The sequence below is a fragment of the Zonotrichia leucophrys genome, chromosome 2, assembly GCF_028769735.1.
Source record: "Zonotrichia leucophrys gambelii isolate GWCS_2022_RI chromosome 2, RI_Zleu_2.0, whole genome shotgun sequence".
In the NCBI taxonomy this organism is placed as follows: Eukaryota; Metazoa; Chordata; class Aves; order Passeriformes; family Passerellidae; genus Zonotrichia; species Zonotrichia leucophrys.
In genome coordinates, this window is record NC_088171.1 from 147,764,723 (window position 1) to 147,790,586 (window position 25,864).

Sequence of the window (25,864 nt, forward strand, 5' to 3'; positions counted from 1 at the left end):
GGGTCCCTGCCATTCTGTGATTCTGTTAATCACATCTAAACCAGTTGTATTCTGGTTGTTTTCTATCCCATAGGGGATCCCTGCATTAGGTGAAGGAAGACAGAAAAAGAAAACATCAGCAATTTCACTGATCTAAATTACACATAGAATCATAGATTACCCTGCATTGGAAGAGACCCACAAGGATCATCAAGGCCAACTTCTGGCCCTGCACAGGACACCCCAAAAATCCCTCCATGTGTCTGAGAAAATTGTCCAAACACTTCTTGCACTCTGGCAGGTGCTGGGACCACTTCCCTGGGGAGCCTGTTCCAGTGCCCAGAACATGAGCGCAGTCTAAAGAGAGGAAAAAACTCATCCTAGTCTTCCTTCACCACCACTTCCATGGATGAGGAATACAAGGCAGCGTTCAGTACAGTACCCAGTGCAGGATATTGTAGCTCAGGATACTTCCACCTCCTTGCAGACCTCCCACCAACCAGCTCTAGCACCATGTTGGTGTTACAAAAGTCTCCCTTTCTCTAGATTTTCCCTCCTTTGGTCTCTTGATTTATAAAGTTCTTTAACCCATTGGTGTTTACAGATAGTTTTGGCCTGATTTTTGTCCCAGCCTCTAAGTGCAAGTCTTTTCCAACCTGAACCATTCTGTAACTTTATGAAAACACCAAGTTATCTGTGAACTCCTGTTTACAACATCCCAGGCTACACTCAAAAATAAAATCTTTCCAAAGTGTGTAATAGTGAATGACCTAAATCTGTCTTTCTGAGGTTAAAAGCTGAAGAAAGGAGTTTGATGGGGAGAAAACAAAACAAAACTAAACTAAACTAAACTAAAAAGAAGCACCACTCCAGAGGCAAATGTTCCATGTCCTTCACAGCTGAAAGCCCATGTTACTCTACCTGCTTCAGCTGGCAGCTTCTCCCCATCTGGGATCTAATTCCAGCACAACCTTTGACATTTCTAGCTATCTGTTTCAGTCAAGAGCTTGGGCATGAAAACTCTCTCTTTACATGCTAGTTTTCAGAAAAGAAAATAAAAGCAGTCCATATTTTAAATACACACAGCATCTAGTTAAACATAACAGCAATCAAAGCTACCTGACTATTCTCTCCATTATGCTGTTGCACTATGCAGACATTTTTAATTGATGGTATTGATCCTAATTTTTTCTAAAGCAAGTACAAGACTTGCCTTAAGGCCTTTTGAATTTTCATTATAGTTTTATGCAATACAATTTTTTTACTGACAAAAATGCTCTGTGTGGACTACTCACAAAGTCTAATAACTTCCAAATACCAGTAACAGGGTATTAAAGTGATATTACACATTAGTGTAACAGGACACTCCTCCATATGCAGATATTTAAGATTTACCATGTGCCCATTCTACTACATAGCTCCAAAGAATAATATTCTATAACTGTCTGACCACTTTTTTTTAGATTTTTGCTGCTCAGAATTGTGGTGGGTTATCCTTGGCTAACAGCCACATTGCCAACCACATGAGCTGTCCCTCCCCCTCATCAACAGAACAGCAGGAGAAAATAGGCTGAAAAATAGGATGGGATAAAGACAGGGAGATTGCTTACCAGTTATTGCCACTGGCAAAACTGATTCAACTTCTGGGAAATTAATTTAATTCATTCACAACTGGGTAGAAAGAAACGAACCCAAGCATTAAAATAAAACCTCTCTCCAGCTCATTCCCTTCTCCCAGGCTTGGCTTCAGTCTTTTAGACTCCTGTCCTCCCAAGCAGCTCACGGGATGGAGATGGGGGTTTGTGTCAGTCCATAAAGGGAACCCTCAGCTGCTCCCTCCTCTTCACACATTCCCTGCTCCAGTGCAGATGCTTCCACAGGCTGCAGTTCCTCCAGGGAATGTCATACTGGGTACCTCCTGCCACACTATGGGAATGTCACCCTTCCCTCATTGTGTGTCTCATGTTCAGAAACAGCCCACACAGCCCTAAATATTTCCAGTAGGAAATTGATTTCCAACAGCTTTCCTGGTGCTTCTGATTAAGCCACCTAAAGGTGGGGAGATTATGCAGAGGTGCCTAGGGTGACACTTTCAAATAATGGAATCATAGAGTCAGGGAATGGTTTTGGAAGGGACCTTAAAGCCCGTCTCATTTATCCCTTGACATGGGCAGGTTCCTCAGAGCTCCATCCAACCTGTCCCTGAACACTTTCAGCATCCAAAACCTTTCTGGGCAATGATGGCCATGCAGTCAAATTTCTCAGCAGACTTAGAGACATTCAGCTCCTGGAGGATGCTGGGTAGACATTTGTTTCCTCATTGCCCAGGCAATTCTGCCTTGTACATCAAAACCACATGAAGATACCTCACTACTGGTGACTTCATAGCAAGGTTAGTTCCAACATTCATTATGTCCTTTGCCAAATGGACCTGGGTGCAAGGACATAAAAGAAATAGGTCTTCATCTAATTCAAACCCTTCCCTATTCATCCCCTAAATTCTGGTAAATTCATTTGGATGGCAGAGATGTTGTAGGGGTCACAAGTAGCTGTCTTCCTGTGTGCCCACCAAACTGAACTGGTCAAAGTAAAAATACATAGCAAATTCATAGAAACCTAAGGAACTCTCAGACTAAGATCAGACTCTGAGACTGAAGATCCAGATATAAAGAGAATTCAGACACTAGCAAGTTCTGCACTACTGAGGATTGCCAAAAGTGTAACTCATATTATTTAGGTGACCAGGCATGTTTTAATAAAAAGAATCACAATAAACAATTATTAATAAATTATTTATTGTAGATTATTTGACATCTAATGCCAAAAAGTCTGGCCTTCATAACACAATGACATAAAAGAGTTCTGGTATAAATCATCATAGAATTAGATAGATTCTTCCTAAAGAAAGACTTTGAAGAATGGTCTTCTAGTCAGAAGACATAAGAGGCTTCTAAATGTCCTTTTTGTTGGTTCAGTTGTGCGTATGGGTGCATTGCAAAGGTTTGTACCTCAAGGTGCTCAGCTGGATTAATGGCAGAGGACAGAGATGTACAGCACCTCAGATCCCCCCAACATCTCAGGGATATTCATGGTAAAGAACACACATGGCAGTGAGAATGTTAAAGGCTCAAACTGGTAGATTGAATTACAAATCACAGAGAAATATTAGTGCTCACAATTTATCAGTTTATTATTTTATAAAAATAATACTTTTCCTGAAAATATTTTTAGTGAGAGTTTCACGCAAGATGTTAACAGCTCCAGAGGAGGTAAATAACAGAGATAAATATCACAAGCAGTATATAAAGAAAGAACAGCTTCAGCTTGGGTGGTCAGAAAAACCCAAGGACATCCTTATTTGAGGCATTCACAAGAATGCTTATTGTACAATTAAAATAAGTAACCTCCATACAGGAAATGTAATAAAACCCAGTACCTGTTATGTTATTGCTGGTTGTTGAGTTTGGGGTTTTTTTCTATTTTTTAGCCATATATCAATATTTAAATCATTAGATAGGCAAACATTATCCATTCCTCCTCAGAGCTTTCTCTAGGCCTTTGTAAGCAGAGAGGAATTGCCAAACAGTGACTTTATAACCCAGCAAAACCAAAAATATGAAGTTTCTTGCTCCCACATTGTGAAGCTGGATGTTACTCCTAATAGCTTGTACATTGTGAGGAGGGGTGCCCTGATCAAAACACAGGAAATCAAATATGTTATAAATACACTGCAAGATGCAGAGTCCCACACAATTTCTTCAACAGCAAACACAGATGTGTCTCCATTTCCCCATCTCACTGTGCCACAACTCTTTGTTTTACCAATCTGAGTGACGCTGAGACCAACATATAAAATGAAGCCATGTTATTTTATACATAAATAAAACATTTTTTCAGTGCCTCCACAAAAACCCACACTGCTGGGTGACTGAGTACTGTCCTCAGTCCCTGATAAGGGGCAGGACAAGGGGGAATGGCTTCAAACTTGAACAGAATGTATTTCAGTCAGATATTAGGAATAAATTCTTTACTCAGGGGGCAGTGAGGCCCTGGCACAGATTGCCCAGAGAAGCTTTGGATGCCCCATCCCTTGAAATGTTCAAGGCCAGGTTGGATGTGGTCCTGAGCAACCTGGTGGAAGATGTTTATGCCCTGGCAAGGGGTTGGAACAGATGATCTTGAAGGTCTCTTCCAACCCAAAACCTTTATGATTCTAACAGGATGGCAGAAGGAAAATGGGTTTTTTGGGGTACTAAGACCACTCATCAGTTCCAGTGAGGTACTCTGAGCTATAAATGACATAAATCATGCTAAGAATCAACAGGTACACCTGTGTATACACACATACAGTGGGCCTTGTTTTCCTCAAAACAAAGTGAACCATCTCCAGCTGGCTCTAAATATTCTTATCAAGGAGTAGGCTCAGAGTCTGGTCATGCTCACCAGACTCTTCCAATCCCCTCAAGATAAAGAGGGATCTGTTTTGTCTCCTCAGCTCTGCTAGAGTCTGCATAATCTGTTCTCACCTGAGAGGAACATTTGCTGGATGGACCCTGCAGCAGCAGAGCCCTGAGGGTGGGATGCTGCTTGGGAAGGGGCAATTCCAGGGACATGGCTCCTCCCTCAGTGTAAGAGGCTTTCTCTGAATTTCAGGCTTGGAGAGAAATCCTACAGACAACTACATCTCTTGCCAGCTGAGCAACCCTCTCCAAAATCATGTGAAGCATGACCATAAAAATTACAAAGAACAGAACATGATGTGGAGATCAAAATCTATACTTAAAACTGGAGAATCAGACTGAGGGAGACATTGCAAAGGCCACCAAAATATTTACAGGAGGTCCTTCTCCACAAATGTGTAGGAAAGCACTGCCTGATAGTGATATGGAGCTGACAGTAATGATAAATGAGATATTGCCTCCAAAAATAACAAGCTATTTTTCTTAGAGAGCCTTGGTAGAAGTGGCAAGTGAATTGGACACTTGGTAATACAGACTTACAACAAATACAATAAATCTATAAAGTTACAGAAGGGCTGGCAAAGAGCAGAAGCTGAACAGACATTTTGCAAGGGGAGTGGAATGGACACCTCTTGGGTCCTTGAGTGTGGCCCCAGAAATGCATAAGGCTTTACAGTAGATTTAAGGAAAAGAATAATTAGGGAATAAATGAGAAACTGCAGCCAATTCCTGTTTTACTTCAATTAGGCTGAGTCTGGCTCATTAGAGTTAGGCTAGGCAGTACCTCTTTTTGAGTAAACATCTGGTTTGTGGTTGGTTTTTGTTTTTGGGTTTTTTTTTCCTTTTTTAAATGGAAGAGCAGTGCAGAAAAATTTATTTAGACTTCAGTAAAGTAGGGAGAGCATGGAAAATTGCCAGATAATGTGGTACAGGCACTGTGAAGGAAAGATCAGGAAACTGCAAGCTGATTTTAAGAACTAAAGGAACTTGGTACACTTAACTCAGCAAAACAGAGCAATCAAATCCCCTCTCCATCTATAAATATACTGGGAGGAAAATAATCAGGAAGAAAGAAGACTGAGGTACAAGAAAGTACAACATTGGCACAAGAACAAACACATATAAACTCTCCGTGAATAAATCCAGTTTAGACGTAAAAACTGCAGCTGGCAAAGGAGCAAAACTGTGTAAAAAAAAATAAAAATCAAAAGAGCTTCTTCCAGAAGAAGGAATGAAAAAGTCAATTTGGTTTTAGGGGAAGCTCAGTAAATTTCCAAATTATTTATAAGACATGGATCCTTTTTATTTGCAGTACCATTTTATTTATGCAAGCAGCGCGTACTACACCAAGTCCCTTCTCTCATGCAAGATAGACTGCATGGGTCATCCTAGTAGCAATGAATTTGCCATCCTCACCCTCACTGGCTATTTGTGAATTTCAAATCTTTAAAATTAAACAATTCAAGTGGCTCCTTTGTTTTCCTGTGGCTGGGCACACATTAAGCCCTGCTGACCTGCACTGACTCTCCTCTCTCCTGGCTCTGCAGCCTCCCCCAGGAGCCTGGCTGCACTGACAGATGTGCTGGGTCACAATCCCTGCACTGACAGATGTTCTGGGTCGCAATCCCTGCCCTTGCCTCCCCCTGCACAGGACAGATCTGCTGACACCTCTCAGTCTCATGACACTGAGGTGCTCAGACCTCCTCTCCTAATGTTAGGGTAATAAAATGGTTTTGCTACAGATAACTCATCACGTCATCCCTAGTGATCTAACCATAGCACAGGGCAGTTCCTAATTCTAGAGGATTTACATCAAAACCAAGAGAGAGCTGGGTGGTACCAGCCCTGTTACTGATGGTCTGGACTCCATCCTTCCTTTCCTTCCTCCTCTCACATTAATACCAGAATATCTCAGCTCTGATCTTCTACTTGTCTTCCCCTGTGATTGGCTTGTAATGACACTGTAAAACTCAGGTTAAGAAGGGTTGACTGGTTCGAGAGAAGCAATTTGTAAGATAATATTGATGCCTCATACCACCAAAGCAGATCAGTCCCATCAGGAGCACTGACAGATCAGACTGCTCCTCCCTGATCATCCCTGCAGCACGGAAATAAAACCTTTGGCTCAGTAGCAGTGTCACAGGAGCCAGACAAGTTCAAGTTCCACCTGCTTAAATTATACCTGAACAGCTCCAAGGCTGAAAAACTCATTCCAGGTTAGGCTGCATTTAAATAAACAATTCTTAAGCTGATACATCCAGCAAACAAACGAGCTCTGTCTGAGCCTCATGAGTCAGTCTGGAGCTCCAGCTGCTCCTCAGACCAGTGTTGGAGGTGTCCTCCAGGAACCCCTGGATATCAGCAAATCTTCTCCATTGAATTACTGCTTCCAGGGAGCCAAGGACTGCAGCACACTGGTTTGGGAGTCAGAGAGAAAAAGCCTAAAAGCCTGACAGGCAAGGAAAAAGATGGATGTCTTCATGAAAACAGCAATAGAGGAGAGCTCAAAATCTCATTGCAAGGCTTAACTTGATGGGCTTTGAACTCCAGGTCTCCAGATGTAAAAAACCTCATTCTCTCTCTAACAACATTAAGAGATCTTTCTGTCCTGTGCTGATGATCCCTAGCAGAGGATTTCCAAGTGTGTTACCATCTGAGGCTTCCTGATGGATATTCCAGAAGCTTATGCAGGACAGAGTAAACATCTGCAACCACCAGGCTGATTCCCAGAAAAAAACAACTTAAAAGCAATATCCATTGTGGAATTATAGGGAGAACACCAGGGCAAGGAAGGCAAGCAGACCATGGTTTCTCTTTTCCCTTTAGTGAAACAGGTCAGAGGTATAGCCACAAAAATTCTGTAAGTTTGCATAAAACAATGTAAAATTTTCCTTATTTGGGGTGATAATGTTTAAGGCTGCATATCTAACTGAGTCAATAATATTTGATGGATTTCTAAAGTGCATGAGTCATACAGAAGGGTACTGTGTAAATCCATCCCTATTTTGTATATCAATTCTTTGGTGGGTTCTTTGGCTATTCAAACAAATGAGTGAGGAAAAAGGTGATAATTTTACACCTAAGATTGGAATCAGAGAGATAAATCAGACTGAGGAGCATATCAGCAAAATTACCACATTGTTATATATGCAAGTACAATGTGCAATACCATGTGCATGAGGAAGCACTACAATATACCCACAAAATATTTCAGACATATCTAAAAAATCCAGACATTTCTCAATTAAATATTATTTCAAGAAGCTTTTCTGACCTAACTCTACCTCAGGCTTCTGGCAGGCTCTAGAATAGCCCAGAAAAAAAGGAGTGTAGGACACAGGACTTAGCAGCAGGCAGGAGGTGGATGCTCACAGAAGTCATCACCACTATTAGCATTTTATTCTCACCTTTCTGGAAATAGGAAGAACACTTCAGACAGCCCAGGGAATCTTACACTTACTTTGGAGGCTATTAGAGGTAGGAGAGGAAGGCTTTTCCAACCCTCAGTGTTGCACACACAGTGACAGCTCTGTCTGGCAATTCCCTCTGTGAAGCCCAGAGCTGCTGCTGTGCCAGGGCTGGTCAGTCAAACACAGCTGCAGTGCTCCAAGTCAGGCTCCACAACCATTTATCACATCAAGTTTCTACAATTCTCATCCCAGTATTATTCTCAAACTCTTTAGATTTTGATGAAGGTAGATCTAAAATTAATGGTGTGGCGAGAGTGATCCATACCCTCCTTGCAGTGCAGTAACAAACTGGTCTCTCAGTAAAAGATAAAGTGGGTCCATGAAAGCAAAGTTTTCACCTACCAAGAGTCTGCATCATGCAGTTAAGATGAAACTGTTCTATTGCAAAGGTATGACAACCTTGTTTTATATTTTTTCTTATTTCTATTATGATAGAAAATGCTGTTTTAAAACCAGATGCTGTCTAGTTCTGCAAACTTGAGAGGTGCTTGGTGTGATTCCTTCTCATCCAAGCAAGTAGTACACATAGGCTCTCAATATCCTCAGAAGGCGCTCAGCATATCCTTGGATCAAAGATGGATATTTATGTCCTGAGTCCAGGATTTAGGGCTGGAAGTTCTCAAGAACACAGTGCTCTGGGCATAATTAGAAAAAATCTACCCAACTTCTAGCAGAAGAGCCACTAAAGTATTTCGGTGCATCACTGAAGGAGAGCCTACACTTGGCACTTGATGCTTTTCAGGCAAGGATTCATTTGGAGCCAGATAAGCCACAACCTTGATTGTTTTTATACATCCAGCTTGTTGTAGTTTCATCAGATCATCTCTCCTCTGCAGAAACTTGCAATTCCACAAGCCATAAAATCTCCAGCCCATGAAACCCTGCAGCTCTCTGACAATTACACCAACCAGCTCTCTTTACATCTCCTTTTATGCTCACCTCAGGGACTCTTGCCCTTTTATTCTCATCAAGGTAACAATGCTGTCTTTTATTTAGTCCCATATTCATCCTTTTAAAGCAATTTGCCCTTTACTTCCCTTTCAGTCATCATAGCAAGGTAGGGGTGAAGAGGAGTGGGCAGTAGAAAGGTGAATAAAGAGTAAAGCGATAGAAATGTGCTTTAGTGTTGGAAAAGAAAGGCAGTGAAAGGAAAGGGCAGAAAAATTAGGACTCCAATAAGGATAGGAGCACTTATATTCTTGTATCAAAAGCAATAGGAAACCTTGAGAACATAATTTAATTTAGTCTCACAGTCAAGTAGTAACCTTTTCCAATCTGTTCTTATATCATATGAAGAGCTAAAGATGAGAGATTTTGTGCTTTTCTAACTGAAGCACCTGGAAAAACATTCTGATTATATGAGAGAGAGAATTAACCCTCACCTGTTTTGGGTGCAATCAAGAGATTCTAAAAATTATTTAATATATATAAAATTAGCAGAATATTCCTGAAGATGAAGTCAAACCCTTATATTACATATATTTTTTTTAGTTGAATAAGGCAAACATCATGTCTCATGAGATTTCTAAAGTGCTTCTGTGCTTGTGGAGTGAAATGGATAAACAGGATTGGAGATGGGGTTATTTACACTGCATTTTATTTTGTATCCCACTCCTGGAAACAGGAGAAAAATGAAAATGATAGGCATGAAATGACTTCTCAGAAGCTGTTGCTTTAAAACTTGTACAATTGTTTTTCACATCTCAGAACTTCTCAGAAATTTGAAAGCCAAAGTGACCTTGAAACAAAGATGCAAACTACTGGGGACACAATGTCTAATCCAGCAGACCAAGGAGAGACTTTCACTTTATTCACAGCCTGATAATTTTCTAAACCCAAATGAATACAAAATCTGAGTATCTTCTAGCCACTGACCCTGAATTAGATTCCAAAAGAAGCAGGTTCAGGGAAGTGAGCACAGTGGAGATGCAGTGTGACCTGGCACACCGTGAATCATGATCCTAGGACAAGTCTCTTTACTTAGTTCATCCAGCAGATCCCTAAATTCTGCTGTCACTAAATTGGCCAGCTCAAACACCAGGCTGACCACTTGCTGTGGTGGAACAAAGCCGTGCAGATAGGTGAAGTTGTGTGGTCTCAGACCCGTTTTGTCTCATGGCTATGCCTGCAACTCTCACAATTGCAGGATGGTCTCCAGGTCCTTGATCCCAGACAGACAGTGCTCTGGTATTGATCTGCCATCACTGGACTCAATTTCAGTCTTCAGCAAAAAGAGGAGCTGCATTACCTTACTGCAATTGGAAAGAGCCTCCACCGAGGCCTGACATTTGCTGGAGCCCAAGGGAATTCACACTCACTGGCACCTCTGTCCCAAAGCAATTTGGGGTCCCAGGCTCTCCTTCCAGCACTGACCCAGCACATCAGGCCTGGGCTCTGCTCAGGTGCATCAGCAAGGTGGGAGCATCAGGCAAGAGCACACAGCACATTCCCAAGGGAATGAATGCAGAACTCCATGCAACTGAGCCCAGGGGTGGCTGATCAGTACCACAGCAAAGAGAAATACAAAATTCAGCATTTCTATCTGGGTCCAGCTCAGTTCTTAAGGTGAGAAAACAGAAATTTTGCTTCAGTGGTTTCTGCTGAAATGCAGCTTTATTTGTTATGAGGGGAGTTTGTTTTTTCATTCAACTCACAAGAATAATAAAAAATCTCAAGCTGGAAGGGACCCATCACTGGGTTCAAGCAATCATTGAGTCCAAGTCTTTCATAGGACTAACTAAAACTACTCCACATGACTGAGAGCATCATCCAGACACTCCTTGAACATCAACAGCCATTTTCTAAGATGTCTCATATGAGTTTCAGAGAGGAATTTGATCCTGCTCTCTTTTGGATCCTGATTCCTAGAACTCATTACAACTCAATGTCGTCCCATTAAAGAGAAAGGGACTGCAATGGTCCATTTCTTCTCAAAATTCGGTTCTTAATTCAGACAGACAGATTTATTTATGAGGGTAACCCCTGTGAGATGTAAACAGAGACTGATGTGTCTGTGTCATACATGTACAAATAACGAAACTGAAAAACAAACAAACAAACAGCATTTCCTATTCTGAGACTAAAAACCCCAGAATCAGAAATCAGAATCTGAAAAAATCAGTACAGAATCAGAAAAAATCAGTACAAAATCAGAAAAAAAACCCCTCAAAGAACAACTAGGAAACGTGGACACTTTTCAGTGTCAGAATAGAATGAGGAGCAAAAATTACATGTTTGTACAAAACATAATTTTTTGATGTTTCACACAGCCGGTACAACTCCATAAGAAAAGAAAGTGATGTGCCACAAAACTGTAATACCTCTGCTCCTGTTATAATTATTTTCTAGGACTAGAAGTAGAATGTTTAGTGAAGGACAAATTAGAGCTTTAGTGTCAGGGAGGAAAGGACCATTTGAGATTGTCCTCTCAAATGATAAAACAGGATGTAGAACATGGAGAACAACTGCACAGAAACCAGGACTTGGCTAAATAATTATTGGAGCCTGTATGTCTGAGAAAGCAAATTTCAGTCCTTGAAAAACAGTGGCAATTGATGGATAAACTAGTTTTTAAAAGGAAAATTTAATGGGGTGCAAGAAATTAAGGAATAGGAAGAACAGTTAAAACTTAGGAGTAACATCAAAGACTTCTAAAATGCTTACAGAATATGAGATAGAATTTTTGCAAGCAGAAATAAAATAAAGAATTTATAAATATAATAAGTTTTTATTAGCAAAGGAACAAAACCATTAAGAATTTACAGCCTCTGACAAAGAAATAGGAAAACTGGTAGCACAGATGGAAGAACTGGAGAATAGAAGTAATGAGGTCTTAGAGACTGTAAGCTGGTTGGAACAACAACTACAAAGAATTAAGAAAGTGGTAAGAGAATTAAAAGAAAATGAAGAAAGATTACAACAGCAACAGTACAGTAACCAGATTCAGATGTCTGCTTGCAGTTTAAATTGGATGATACAAAGCATGGCTACCTACAGAAGGCAGCTCTGATTAAGCGCTGAAGGAACTGTTGGAGGCAGAACAGGAAGCAGTAGTGACAAAAGAGAGATTGCAGCCTTGTTAGAAAAAATAGAACCATATAGAGATAATTTCATCAGTATAAATTAGGAGATGTTACAGCTGAAGTGACATTTAGAGATGCAGGAAAAGCACAGGATTTCAACCATCACTCAGCTTTGGTCAGGGAATGCACACCTGGAGATGGACCTGGGTGCTCTGGCTTGGCCTGGGTCAGCTGTCACTTCCTCACTCCCCTGCCTCAAAAGAACAGCAAGAGAAATGAAAACAAAAAAATGTTCTTGACTCAAGATGAAGATAGAGCACTTACTATCACAGGGTAAACAGACATGGTTTGGGTAAAATAATTTGTTTATATTTAAAAGCAGAGTAGGCTGATAATAAACAAAAATAAACCTTTTTCCCTACATAAACTCCTTTTTTTTTTTTTTTTTTGAGACTGAGCCAGCCATATTCTTTGATTCCTGACTGCTCTTCCTGCCTTTTTCCCAGTTTCAACCTTGCTCCTTCCTTCCCAGCTCTTCCTTTCCCCACAGAGCCCCTCCCTGCTGTGCCTGCTTCCAGCTCCTGCACAGGAACTCTCCAGATTTTATTTTCCAAAAAATAGCTTCAAGAGACAGATTTGTGATAATATATCACATTTCCATTCCTAACCTTTCTCAAGAAATGGGTCATCTCTATATCTACTCACTCAAACAAAACTCATTGCTAAATGTGGGATTTTGCCAATTCACCCATGTTTGTCATTGAAGTGCTGGCAGCATTGAGGGGACACTTACCCCTCTACCGAGGATGAATACTCTCTTCTAAAAGCACACTCAGTGCTGGCACAAGCCTGACAGCTCTAGAGATGGAAATCCCATTTTCTGCTGAATGGATTCTGCACTAACAACTACACTGAAATCTCTTCACAATGTTTTTTTGTCAATATGACTCCTCAGTCCTTTACAGAAAATCTATACAGAGAGGTGAAAAGAGTTTTCATTCCCAATTGTATCATGAATCTGTCCCCTCTTCTCAAGCTCTGATCTCATCTTGAGCTAATCCTAAAAATATTAATATTAATAATATAAGAATTCAAAAAGCCTTGTGTTTCAGAAATTTTGTCCCAGAAGAAATTATTCACAGATGAAAAAATAGAATCAGAGCAATACTGAACAACACAGCAGCAGAGACAAATGATGATGTATCCACCAGAGCTGCCACCAAACTCTGGAAACACCAAGAGTGTGCAGCCACTTATCTTTGCAGCAATAAAACCTCCAAGCTGCTTGCAACTCTGCACTTGGTAGGAGGGGAGCTTATTTCCAAAACAGCTAGAAGTGAAACCCACACTTATCTTCTAGCAGGATTCATGGAAAAACTATCTCCATAGAGTCACAGAGTCATAGAATAGCCTAGAATGAAAGTAATCTCAAAAGATAATCCAGTTCAGCCTTTCATGGGAATGGAAGCCAGGAGATCATCCAGCAGCCTTTTCTAGACCAGTCACATCTAGAAAACTGCCAGAGATGGGGACTCTACAATGACCCAACCCCTGAGGTTGTTCCAGTGAATGAGTATTCTCACGGAAAAAAAATTCTTTCTTCTCAGGGATGAAACCTTTTCTGGTGTAAATTGCCCTTTGTCTTCTCCATGAGGCTTCTTATGAAGAGACAGTGTGTCCTCTTCACAGTTACCGCGGAATACTAATTGAGACACTGTGAGGAGATCCCCCCGAGCCCTCTCCTCTCCAGGGAGATGAAACCTTCAGTCAGAAGAGATCTCCTGTCATCCCTCAGAGGTCAGGTCTTTGGTTATGTCATCCCAGGGCTAGGACCCTGCCAAATTTCACACAGTTTCTGTTACCTGCTGTTTTCCAGCCTGTCCAGGTCCCTCCTGACATCTCCACCTCACCATCACCTTGAATTCCTCAGCCAACACAGTGAGGGTTCAGTCAATCCGTCCATCCAGGTGATTTATGCATTTGCCATCCACCCTTTAAGAGTTTCTCTACTATCCTTAATTTTTCAGTGCCTGAACTCAGTGGATTTTGTACCTTGCTAATTTGGCTAGGAAACAATCTTTAAAAATAAAGGATATTATCTGCCACCAGGCTAATCTTGGGATTGGACCATCCTAACAGGCTTGACCATCATCTAAGTTCTGCAGAGTCCTGAAGGAGAGCAGCACATCAAGAATAATACAGCATTGCTTCCAATGAGGGAAGCATTAGGACCTGAGAATAGGAGGAAATTTTAATGTTGTTTTATTGGCAATATGATAGAATAGAAATTGTTCAGCCTTGAGAAGACAAGGCTCCAGGAGATCCCTTTGCAGCCTTCAGAACCTAAAGGGGGCTTATAAGAGAGTGAGGGATTTTTACACACCAGCAGAGAGTGACAGGATATGAGATTTTAAACTAAAGAGGAGAGGTTTAGATTAGGTATTATGAAGAAATTCTTAACTTGGAGGGTGGTGAAGCCCTGGCACAGGTTGCCCAGAGAAGCTGTGGATGCCCCATCCCTAGAAGTGTCCAAGTCCAGGATTCGAGCAACCTGGTCTAGTGGAAGGTGTCCCTGTCCATGGCAGGGCAGTTGCAAAAAGATGAGCTTGAAAGTCCCAAACCATTTTATGATTTTGTATTTTCTTTATAAACTTTTAAGTGATTGAGCTACCCAGGGCTGTTCCTCTCTGAGAATCTTTTCACCCTGTCCTTTCCTCAAGCTCTAGTGGGTCTATTGCATCAACTTATCTCTTTCCACTGCTTCACAGAGTTTATCTTGTGAGGAGGACATGTGGGTCCTGGAAATAGCTAAAACAAAGAGATTACTTTAAGCAGGTCAACAAAAAATTACAAAATCAATTAAAAATCCACAGCTTTCTCAGTATTTGTGGTGGGTTTTGGTTGCAGACAACACTTCAAACAGTCACATTTTAAACTGACTTCTCATTTTTTGCCAGACATCCTTATAAAGATTTATCATGCATGGCCAAACAGGAACAAGAGATTACTAAACAACAGTTCATTTTTCAGTTGCATTTTATTTGTAATACCTTTTATTGGCAGATGTTATCCCCACAAATGAATTAATGTTCCACTGTAACGAAGTGGACGTGGATTGATGGAAGAAATTGATTAGTGTTTGGTTAATGTACTTTTGTTTCAGCAAGCACATTAAGTAATTAAAGTGCTAAAAGAGATCTTCCCATCCAGACACACAATATACTGAACTCCATTAATGAAGGACAAAGAACAACTGGGTTTTTCATTGCATCTTGAGTGCACCCTGTTTGCAGCATATACACCATATAGCTTAATTATATCCATAGGTTTAAACAGTTCCAAAACCAGTTAATACAGCAAGGAAACTCTAAAAGATTGCATGTCTAAAAAAGAATAATTATTTTGAGTTGACAGCATGAGCCATCTTAAAAGAATCTGATCAAGAGATTGTATGCAGTTTTCCATTCTGAAAATTAGACTTTGGGATATTTTCAGCTGAACACAAAGATAAATGATAAATGACAAGATATTAGGTAAGATATTAGATAAGCTATTAGATAATATATTAGATAGATATTAGACAAGATATAAGATATTAATATCATATAGATAAGATATTAGATAAGATAGTATTAAAATTTGACTTTTAGATATTTTCAGCTGAACAAAAAGATATCTGATAAATGAAAGTCAGAACAAACCTTTCCCATACACAGTTATATTTTCTACTATCACAGCATCTGAGCATTTGTAATTGCACCCTATAAAGAACAATCTTCTGAGATATTATTATTACTCCCATGTTTGTAGATAATAGTTGATGAGCTAAAAGGTCATTCAAGCCCACCTCAGGTAATTTCCCAAACTCACTACTCATTCCAACAAATAGCAACATTCAGATACTTATTTCAGCTTTAGTTACATTAAAATGCACCTTACAAAAGTGCAATGAATTGTATGAACAGGATTGCCAAGGGACAGGATTGCTTCAAATATGGGACAGGAAAATAGAGGTAAACCACATCTCCTGGACATAAGGCAGTGCCTCCTCTCTGAAAACAATGTGGACATAACAGGGAGAGAAAATACTAGTGTGGGCTTTTTCCTTCATCTAACACTTCTGAATGCTACTCAGATGTTAGTGATGAGCACCATATAAAAATCTCATACAGAATGGGAATGAAAAAAAAAAGAAGCTTTTCACCTGGTGTGTTTATGTGCATGTTTATGTACATGTTTTTAACTAAAGAGTTTGTAGTTGAGTCTTTGATAATGTCTATGTTTTATATGCCCATCCTTCCCTTTTCTTTTAAAGCCATATATCCTGGAGTGTGGCAATTTGACAAGAAAATCTTGTACAATTTACAATAAATCTTTGAATGCTCACAGTTGCTACTGCATGGCAGGTTGTACCCCAAAACTCCAAAAACAATTAGATATGTAACAGTTAAAAAAAAGCATTTCAAAAATACTAAATCCAGGTTCCATTCACTTATTAAACAATTCATTGCTGTCAATCAGTGATAGAGAAGTGGAATGGAAGTGTGTTCTTTGCAAGCCCTTGCATAAAAAAAAAATCAAAAAGCCCCAAGCTGGGCTAAATGTTGCATTTGGCGGGCCAAAACTTAAACCTTTGCCCTTTAACATCTACATACTGTCTCCTCTGCAGAAAGCAAACATCACCACAGTTCAAGTGACATTTACCTTGTTGCCTTGATGACTTTCTGAGTGAATTATGTCAGAAAGTAGCTTCGATCTCACCTTACATGATTTATATTTACACAAAACTATACCTGAGATGTTGACTAGAGTTCCTAGCAGAGAGAGTTACAGATGGGCCCATGTCTGCTGCTGGGAATCACTGAGCTCTCAGCAGTGTAAGCTGTGGAAGGAAGCCTAAGCCCTCAGGCTTGTGAAAGGATTTATGTGTATGTGCTGCAACATTTTATTACTTAAGAACAAGTGAAGTGACACAGTTTTAAAGCACTGATCTTAACTAGAACAAGCCAGGAACATGGCATCAGCACAGCCTGTGTCAGGGCAATTATTCTTAACAACAGAGAGTGCCAGACATGAGTGAATGAGAAGGTCTGGTAATAATATAACTATGAAATGCTTCAAAAAACCCACTGTGTTTTTTGAGTACAATTTTTTAGGGAATGAGAATTCATTCTCCAAGTTTTCGTGTGAGGGTGATTGTGGTGTTTTTAGTTCTTCTGGCACTTTTCCTCTCCAAAGCACACTGCAAACAACAGCTAATAGAGGCAGCTGAAGTTACCTGTATTTGGAATTTGTTATCACATTGGTCCTTGCAAGGGAGAAAGTAAAATCCTTTGATTATACTCAAGCTCTGAAATTTGCTGTGCAGAGTCTGGGGAATCTCTGTCCTTAGAAATTTTCAAGATGAGACTGGACATGGCCTTGAGTAATTGTGTTGGAATTCAATAATTCTTGCTTTAAGCAGGTATTGAATTGAAGATCACAGAAGTTCCCTTCCAGCATGAACAATTCCCCGGCTCTAGGATGAGTATGACCAAAGTCTTCCTCAGCACAGAAACAACACAGAAGCTCTACAACTTCTTTCTGCATTCAGTTGTAGCCCATGAAGTAAACATTGTTTTAGTGATTTATCATCAGGATGATGGTCTCCAGTTGTTCACCTTTTAGCTTACAGCACAAAACAGGTTGACTTGATTATCACTAATATGTGATTTTAGCTGAGCAATGTAGTTTGCTAATAACATTGGGTTCTGTTCTAATAAAATTGGCTTTTTTCAGCAGTATGCAATGCTCTATGCCTTAAGTCTTGATGTCACTCTGTGAAGTTCCTCAACAGGTGTGTCACATCCTGGAGGAGCTCAATTTTCAATGCTGCCCTTAAAGACACATCAACTGTAAGAATTTATGGGGCTTCTGCCATCAATTCACTGGGGAGACAGAGGGTAAAACACTTAGATCCAAGTGCATCAATGAAGATCACAGCTACTTCTAAAAGACCTATGAAAAAAGAGAAGCTACTTTTTTGTATAAAATCTATTGGTTCAAGTAGAAATTCACCTCAAAGAAAGACATGCATGTAGTTCGTTAGATTAATATATTTGATTAGCAGAACTCAAGGAGGATCAAAGCCACTTGGTGATACTCTAGGGGATGACACTTTAAGATCTCTGCTTATAGAAATATTTTTTTTCTATTTTATGAATTGAACTCATAAAAAAAGGAAAGGCAGTGCCAAATTACACATCAAGGGCTTTGAAGAAAATCTTATAATAGTCAATTTTTAATGTTACAGATGATAGAATGAACTGTCTTCCAGGTTAATGGCTGATGAGCATTAAAAGCTGGCTAAATCCCAGAAGTTTCATTTTGGTTTTTTCTTCTCTTTTTAACTCTATTTTTTTCCCCAAGACTTTAACATCACAGCTTGCATTTTATTTCCTAGGAGAGTAGATCCCATCTGTTTGCATGACATTCCTCTTGGCTAGCACTGTCTATATGATATATTTTAATGTTTGTCTTCCAGGAGCAAGCAGAATGCCTTCTCTGTCTCTATCCTTACCTTTGATTTATGAATTTTCCTGGTGTATACAAAGCTTTCCACCTGGATGCCAGAGCATCTATACCAAACTGTTCTCTCTGTAACTATCACCACCTTTTATCTTTGAATCAGAAATTGCTTTGCAATTTCAGCATTTACTGATCCTTCAAAATGTATTTCTTGAGTCCCAGTTGTTTATTTTCTTCGGGTGGGGAAAACCAGGGATTATTTTAACAAGACCTGGATCAGAGAGATAGGAACTGAATGTATTGATTCGCTAGAACATACTTAATTTTTTCCTCTGCTGTGCCCATGAACGAAGGCCAATTTGCTAAATGTTGTGCAGTGTGCACTTTTAAGTAAGCTGTTTTAATGACTAGTTATCACACTAGTGTTCATGACCAAGAGAGAAACAGTTGCTATCCCATGTGTGAGGGGTGGCTGAGCAAACTGAGCACATTCTTTCTCAACATCTGACTCAGTCAGCTCATGTTGTGTGACATGGGTGCCAAATGGGAGCAGAACAAGTGGTGAGGCTGGACCATATGGGTTGAGGAATGGCAAGACGACATTTGGAGTTCTCAGAAGCTCTCAAATTGCTGTAGCATTTCTGGGCTCTCCAACATGTGTTTGTTCCAAGTCACTGTGTTGTCCAGAATTTTCCCTCTGACATTGCACAAGCCTGGTTTTTACTCTGTGTTAATGATTGCTGGGAACAGAGTGTGGGAAACAATCACAAAGTAGCATGTAAAGCATTATCCCAAGGCCTTGAGCAGTGTCTATCCAGGCCCCTTATTTCTAATTTGTACTAATTCTGTGATATTGCCTGGTTAGACAAGTTCTTAGGAGAGTTAGAATTGGCCTTTAACTGAGCTGTCTATAGGTGACCAAGTGACACATAACAGCTACCTAATGTATTTAGGGTTGGGTAAGCCAGAGTATTGCTCATTTGAAAGAGAAAGATAATTTCCAGATTCAGGAGCACCCTACTTCCCACTGACTAATCAATTATCTGTCAGTGGAGTTTGCTGAGATGCTGCTCTTCATCTGCAGACCAGCCTCACCTCTGAGGCTCCACCTCCACTCCATTTATTTTCACTGTTTCCCCCCTACCACTGGCACAGGACTCCCCAGTTCTCTTCAGCAGACACAGAGTGCCTAGAAATTAAAGCTGACTGTACTCATTAACCAAATGAGAAAATGGTCTTCACCAGCTGTCATGACTATAACCCATCACTCATGATTTTCATGAAGCTGCCATTTGCTACACTTCAGGACACTGATCTTTAGCTTCATGCACGCCTGCACTGCAGCTACTTTTTGACTTTAGATTTGTGCTAAACTAAGCTCCATCTTGTCAGTTCAGAGCAGCAGGTTCTCAACTATCACTGCATGACCGTGGCTGATTCCTTAGGGGTTTTATGCTTTCTCTTTTTTATGCCTTTTTTTCTTATTTTCTTTTTTTTTAATTTCTTTTTAGAATATTGGATGCTGCCTTAAAGTGAAGATACTATGTCATCAAGGCAAGAAAAAAGTCAGTTCTGTCAATGCATCTGTTCCAAGGGACAGCACTCATTATTCTAAAAAGGCATCACTTCCATCACTTTACAATGCTTACAAGCCCTCTTCCTTTTATTTTTTCCTCCCTTTTCTTTCTTCATTTATAATAAAGAGAATTCATGCATCATAAATGCACTAGGTAAGTATTTTCAAAATGACAGATTTACGGTCCAAAAATTGATTTGCATTTCATTACAGGTGAGAAGTCTGAAGACATATTTTTATGAACCAAGTAACAAGATTTACTTCTGTCCTACACTTTCAAACTATATGATGATATATATGTTCTGACACTGTCCCTCAAAGGCTCTGAGAAATAAGGTCTGAAGCTCTGAACACAATGTGTATTTTTCAGGTACTCATCTGATGAGGGAGGCACTGATGGATTGCAGAACCCCAGTTTGTTGGGAAAAGGAGCTGCTGCATTTTTTCCCTAAAGGAATGACTTCATGGCTAAGTACACTGAAGCCCAGGTGTCCATCTGGTAGTTAACAGGGATGTTTTGCCACTCAAAAGCTTAATCTATTAAGTCAGAGGGCCTTCTTTCCAGCAGCTCTGAATGCTCTTGATCCCTGGTCTGGTCCTTGTAGGGTTTTGCAAGCTCTGAAACCACTGATCTTTTCTCCAGAGCAATGGTGCCTGCCTTTCAGAAGAAGCTGGACTTAATTTTCCCGCTCATTTTTAATCACCACCACCCCTCACATACATAAACCACCAGTGTAAGTGTCAGAAACTTACAAATTGCAGCCTGGAATTTGAGGATGGAAAAGACTGATAAGCAGTGGATTCAGCCCTGAGATCAGTGACCAGTGACTCACCTTGGTCCTAGTTTTATAATACATCATTGCCAGAATCCTACCACAGCTCAGTCACTATTTCAGCTTCTTTGTGCCCTCTCTTTTCTCACAAACTCCAAATATTACTCACCCTGTGGATGCAGTAATTGTGGAGTTAATTTTTTTTTCCTCAGTCAAATAGATTTTGAAAAGCTTTAAGAAAAAAAGGTGCAGAAGGATTGCTTCTGACAGAACCAGACAAATCAATTAATTGATCTCCGGCAGTCAGGGATAATTTTATTTCCTACTCTATTAAGGAAAATCAGAATCAGTTAGCTAATTTCACTAGAGAAAATGTCACCAGTTATTAAGCAGCACATGAGAGAAAGAATTAAAGATGGAAAGCTCAAAAATGTTTTTCCTTCCAGAAATTGCATTACTTATTTCTCAACCTTTAGAACTCTGGCATCAAGCAGCATTGCAAATCCTTTGGTTTGACCAAGAAAAGGTTTTCTTCCCCTGTAGCAGCACCTACAGCATTTAACCTTTGATGTCTATAAATACTGACACGGTTATATTTGTGCTGCAGAAGAAGATATATTTAACAGTAACTGACCAAACTACCTGAAACACATAATTTACTGACTGTTCCTGATATATATTTGCCAAAAACATAAAACCATGACAAATGTTCACCAAAAATAAAAAGTCCTGATTTTTGTATAATAACTATTCATACAGGTAAAGAAACATTATTCAAATAGCACAAGTTGTAGTTCAAATAGTTTAAGGAGCTTCCATTTCTCATGGGGAGTAGAAGTGACAACTGGCTGTGCACGCATACAGATTTCAAAATAGCATACAGTAAAATAAAAAATAGAACAGGGCTATTACCAGCAGCCTAACACTTTAAAGCACTTTGTGACTTATGGACAGCAGATCATGTCCTTAATCAAGCTTGATTAACTGTCACCCAATGGTTCCAGAAGGGCTGATTCTTCCTAAATCATCTTGATTTATTCATTCCTTTATTTGAGTGGAGTGCTCTTCTTGAAAAGACTCGTGGTTGGCACAGCCACACTCTCTCAAAGGGCAATGCTTTCAGAAGGACTGTTAGACAAGACTGAGTGGTTTGGGAAATATTACCCTTATTTTTAAAGCTGCCAAGTTCCAAATCAGAAATTTCAGCCTTGTCAGCTAGGCATACAGAGTAAGACTATTTGTATTTGTGGGAATATTGAGGGTTTTTATTATGATTTTTTTGTTTTGTTTTTGTACCAATATATTAAGAGGAAAAATAGATTCTATAAATTATTATTAAGGCTCTTCATTTTTGTTCATGCTTTTAAGGTAAAAAAAAACACAGCATGTTGGGTTCCCACAGAAAATAAGATGAATTTCAATTTCTCTGCTTTTCTGATGGGCAGCACTTCATAAATCACCTTTCTGACCTTCATCAGGACAAAATGATATTGATTTAATTTACAAGTCACTCAGAGAAGAAAAATGTTAGTTAAATAGAAAATACACATCATTCTCAATTCTTTCACACTCTCATCTGTGGAAACCATGTAAATCCAAGATATCTCAGATGTCTGTAGCCAATATCAACAATGGCAATATAAAAATGTCAAAATTAAAAGTGTCCCCAAGTTAAAATGGAATTTGGCAAGCTCATCCACTCTTTCTTTTCACACGTTCATGCTACAGTGAAAGGGCTGAGCAGATGAAGTCAGCCAGAGGATAGAGACCAGCAAATATGAGACACAAGGGTTTTGCTCGAAATGCAAAGGTTAAATGATGGAAGGAAAACAAATGTTATATTGTGCAGGATACACTGAAACAAAAATTATTGCAAACAGTTTAATGCAGTATAACCTATAGTATCATGTGTTTGGAATACTAATCAGTAAAGCAAGGTAAGTACCAGTGGGGAAAAAAGCAAAGGTAATTAGGAACTCATTAGTGTGACAGCTGAATATATTATCTGTGTTAGTGCTAGGCTTACCCCCACACCAGAGATTTGATCTGACTGTCAAAGCCAAGGAAAGCATTTTACAGAAATGATTGAATGCAAAATCAGACCAATACAAGAAAAAACAGGCAGGTCATCACACGGGAACATGGAAAGATTCCTGGCTAACCTCTGAATATCCTTTTGTCTAAGTCCAAAAAAACACATAGCCCACAGATGGGAGTGGATTTTCAGTTGTGAGGAAGATCAAAGACATTACAGTGATCACCAGAAACCAAGGGGGAAAAAAAGAAATCTATAGTTAGATTTTCCTTCTGTTATCATAAGGACCAGAATGCACATGATATTTTTTTAATAGCTTGGATAAACCAAACAGCTCAAGCATAGAGGTTTCTTTTTCAGTTTGACACCAGTATTTGACATAGTCAGAATACTCTCTAACATAAACTTGGTGGATATTCTCTTGGAGGGAGCAACAGAATGACAGATGCCAGCTGTTAAAACCAAATAAAGCTGTGTTTCCTTCATTCAAGTTCCCAGCATTTTTCCAACACAGTTCATCAAAGTAAATCAAATAACAAAATGCTGCTATACTGATGGAAACAGCTCTACCTAATCCATCCCAATACCTGAAACAATTCCCTGGTTTTTGTGGGGGAAATGGTGCTTGAGACAGACAAATCAGCTGTGAACCACCCCAGTGGCAAGCTAAGGCTTGAAAGAGAATATTTAATGTTCTGTAAACATCAGTTGTGGTAGGTTAAAGGAAATAGTATTCCTCTAGACCCACTGTTTTCCATGAAGTACATTCTTTTGACCTGAATGTCCTGGTTTCTCCCAAAAGTGCTTCTTTGTCTATTTTTTTTTTTTTTCTGAAGAATACCGGTGGGGTGCAATATGCAAGCTGAGCAACAATTCACACCTGGCCAGGCCTCTCCACAGCCATCAGGTTTTTAGAAATCTACTAGGCACAGTGGTGCAAAAATAATTGAGGCAAAAGTTTAACTAGACCAAAGCTGTACATCTCCTAATTTATGGAGATGTGAAAAATCAGTGCGGCCACCAGAAGCAGAGCTTTAGACAAATATGAGTATTCATTTTCCCTTCTGAAATGGTGGGATTCAGCTAACTTTCATTAAAAGAATGTAGTCATTGGATTTATGGCCCTAAAATGAAATTGTTTGCATTATTCAATGCAGCAATCATTTACCACAGAGACTCAAAATCAGTCCAGAAGCATTTAAAACAGCCACTGTACTTATATCTGAACAAGGGCTTAAAATAATTTGGAGCATAACAACATTGTATTGCAAAAACAAGTCAGTCAGTCTGAGTTTATAGTGAAAGTAATGTACATTGATCTTCTTTGACAGCAATGAAAGCCCAATGACATCCTTCTCTGCCCTGGAGATTGCATGAAATATAACTGCACTTGGCAGAAAAGAACCTGTTTTGCAATTTAACTCTTTTCTGTAGGCTGCTCCTCTGCTGTCAGCTGCATATTAATGGAAACATCAACTCACCCCCTCTGGAAGAGGTCCACATTATGGAATTTGTGTAGCTCCACAGAAAACTCGACCGTTCCCTGAACCTCAGACATGGTTTTTTCAGGTCATCACCTAAATAACACATATATAAAGACATTGTAAACGTTTGAAGTATTTTACTTAACAAACCCATGAATGGATGATTTCATTTTAGTCAGCATCTTGGGGTCCATGCAAAGCTTGAAATCGACTGATATCAGTTGGAATCTTTCCAATGACATCATTTGGCTCCATCTTCAGGAAAACTCGCTAAAAGCCAGATCAAAGCAGTAATTAAGAGAGGTAAGAAGTCTAATTAAGCCTGAGGACAGAATGATAATATTATGAAAAGTATAAGAAGCAAAAAGTAAATAACATATTATGTGCAAGAATCTCAAAGCAAATTTTAATTAACTCTCTTGCTGCTCTTGTATGGGAAATTGATTTTTTTTCTTCTCATTTTATGAAATGGCAGATTTCCAGGGTCAGCACAGCTCATTTCTGTAAAAGCACAGGCCAAAAAGACAGGAACCCTAGATAGATGAGTGCAGAATTCAGATTTCTCGTTTTTTTGACCCCTCCTATGACTTAAATAAAGTCCCAGAAGGGAAGCTTCTGAGGGAATATGAATAATTTAAATATTAATGAATGGAAGATATTCTTTTAAAGAAAGTGCTGACAGTCATGGCCCCTAATAGGCCACAACAGTCAGATCAAGATTTTGAAGCATTACAGCCATTTACACAGTACATCTCATGTGCTTATTGAATCACAGAATAATTCAGGTTGGAAGGGACTTCAGGAGGTCATGCCACACTCAAGGAAGTAAGTTTCCAAACCAGCTCTATTTAATACACAAGTGTACATCCTTAACATTTCCCTAATTATAGCAGAGGCAATCCAAGGACTTTTACAGATTTTGGACAGATTTTCAATTATTTTTTGCCCTTCCTTTCTTCCCCCATCTCCTCCTCTGCAAGTGTACTGCTGGCAATCTGCCAAGCTGCCTGGAAATTTTCTGTAGAATCAATAAGAGGATAAAGATTAAATTTTTTTCATTAACACATTCAGAAGCAAGATTTTAGTTGTTGTTTGACAGCAGCCCAGTGCAGTCTCTGAGGAAGACCCATGTCAGGGTCTTAACAATTCCCCTTTCTGAGACATACAGGGCATTAAAGGGATATGTAGCTCAGATGCAAAATGAAACATTTCTCCAGAGGTGCTAATCAATAATTTTCATGGCACTCAAAGATTTGACTGTGTCCTTTAATGAAGCAGGAGTGAAGAGGATTTTGATACATGAAGTCCTCATATAAGCATTAAGCTTTAGATTTCTCAAGGCTTGCTCCTGATTAGTAATTTTCCAACTGACTGGCTTATTACACTGATTATTTTAAGCTAAGGTTTTTTTCTGGCTATCCTTTCAAGCACTACAGTTTTTCAAAAATATCTCATTCCAGAGCTAAAAGGTTATTAATTTTTCACTCACCATCCTCAGACTTTGGAATGACAATAATGTGATGTAAAATATATGTAATATATGTCTATAACTGTGAGA

At 39.5% G+C, this 25,864-nt stretch overlaps 1 protein-coding gene across 4 annotated transcripts in view; it reads right to left on the bottom strand.

The window, feature by feature from the left end:
- Window positions 1-25,864, bottom strand: part of FAM135B (family with sequence similarity 135 member B) — a 205,570-nt gene that overhangs the window by 114,427 nt on the left and 65,279 nt on the right. For all 4 annotated transcript variants that reach the window (XM_064706723.1, XM_064706720.1, XM_064706724.1 and 1 more), the window contains exon 2: window positions 24,304-24,399. In XM_064706723.1, the coding sequence (XP_064562793.1) occupies window positions 24,304-24,380 (77 nt within the window). In that variant the 5' untranslated portion in view covers window positions 24,381-24,399. The remainder of the gene's footprint in view (window positions 1-24,303; window positions 24,400-25,864) is intronic.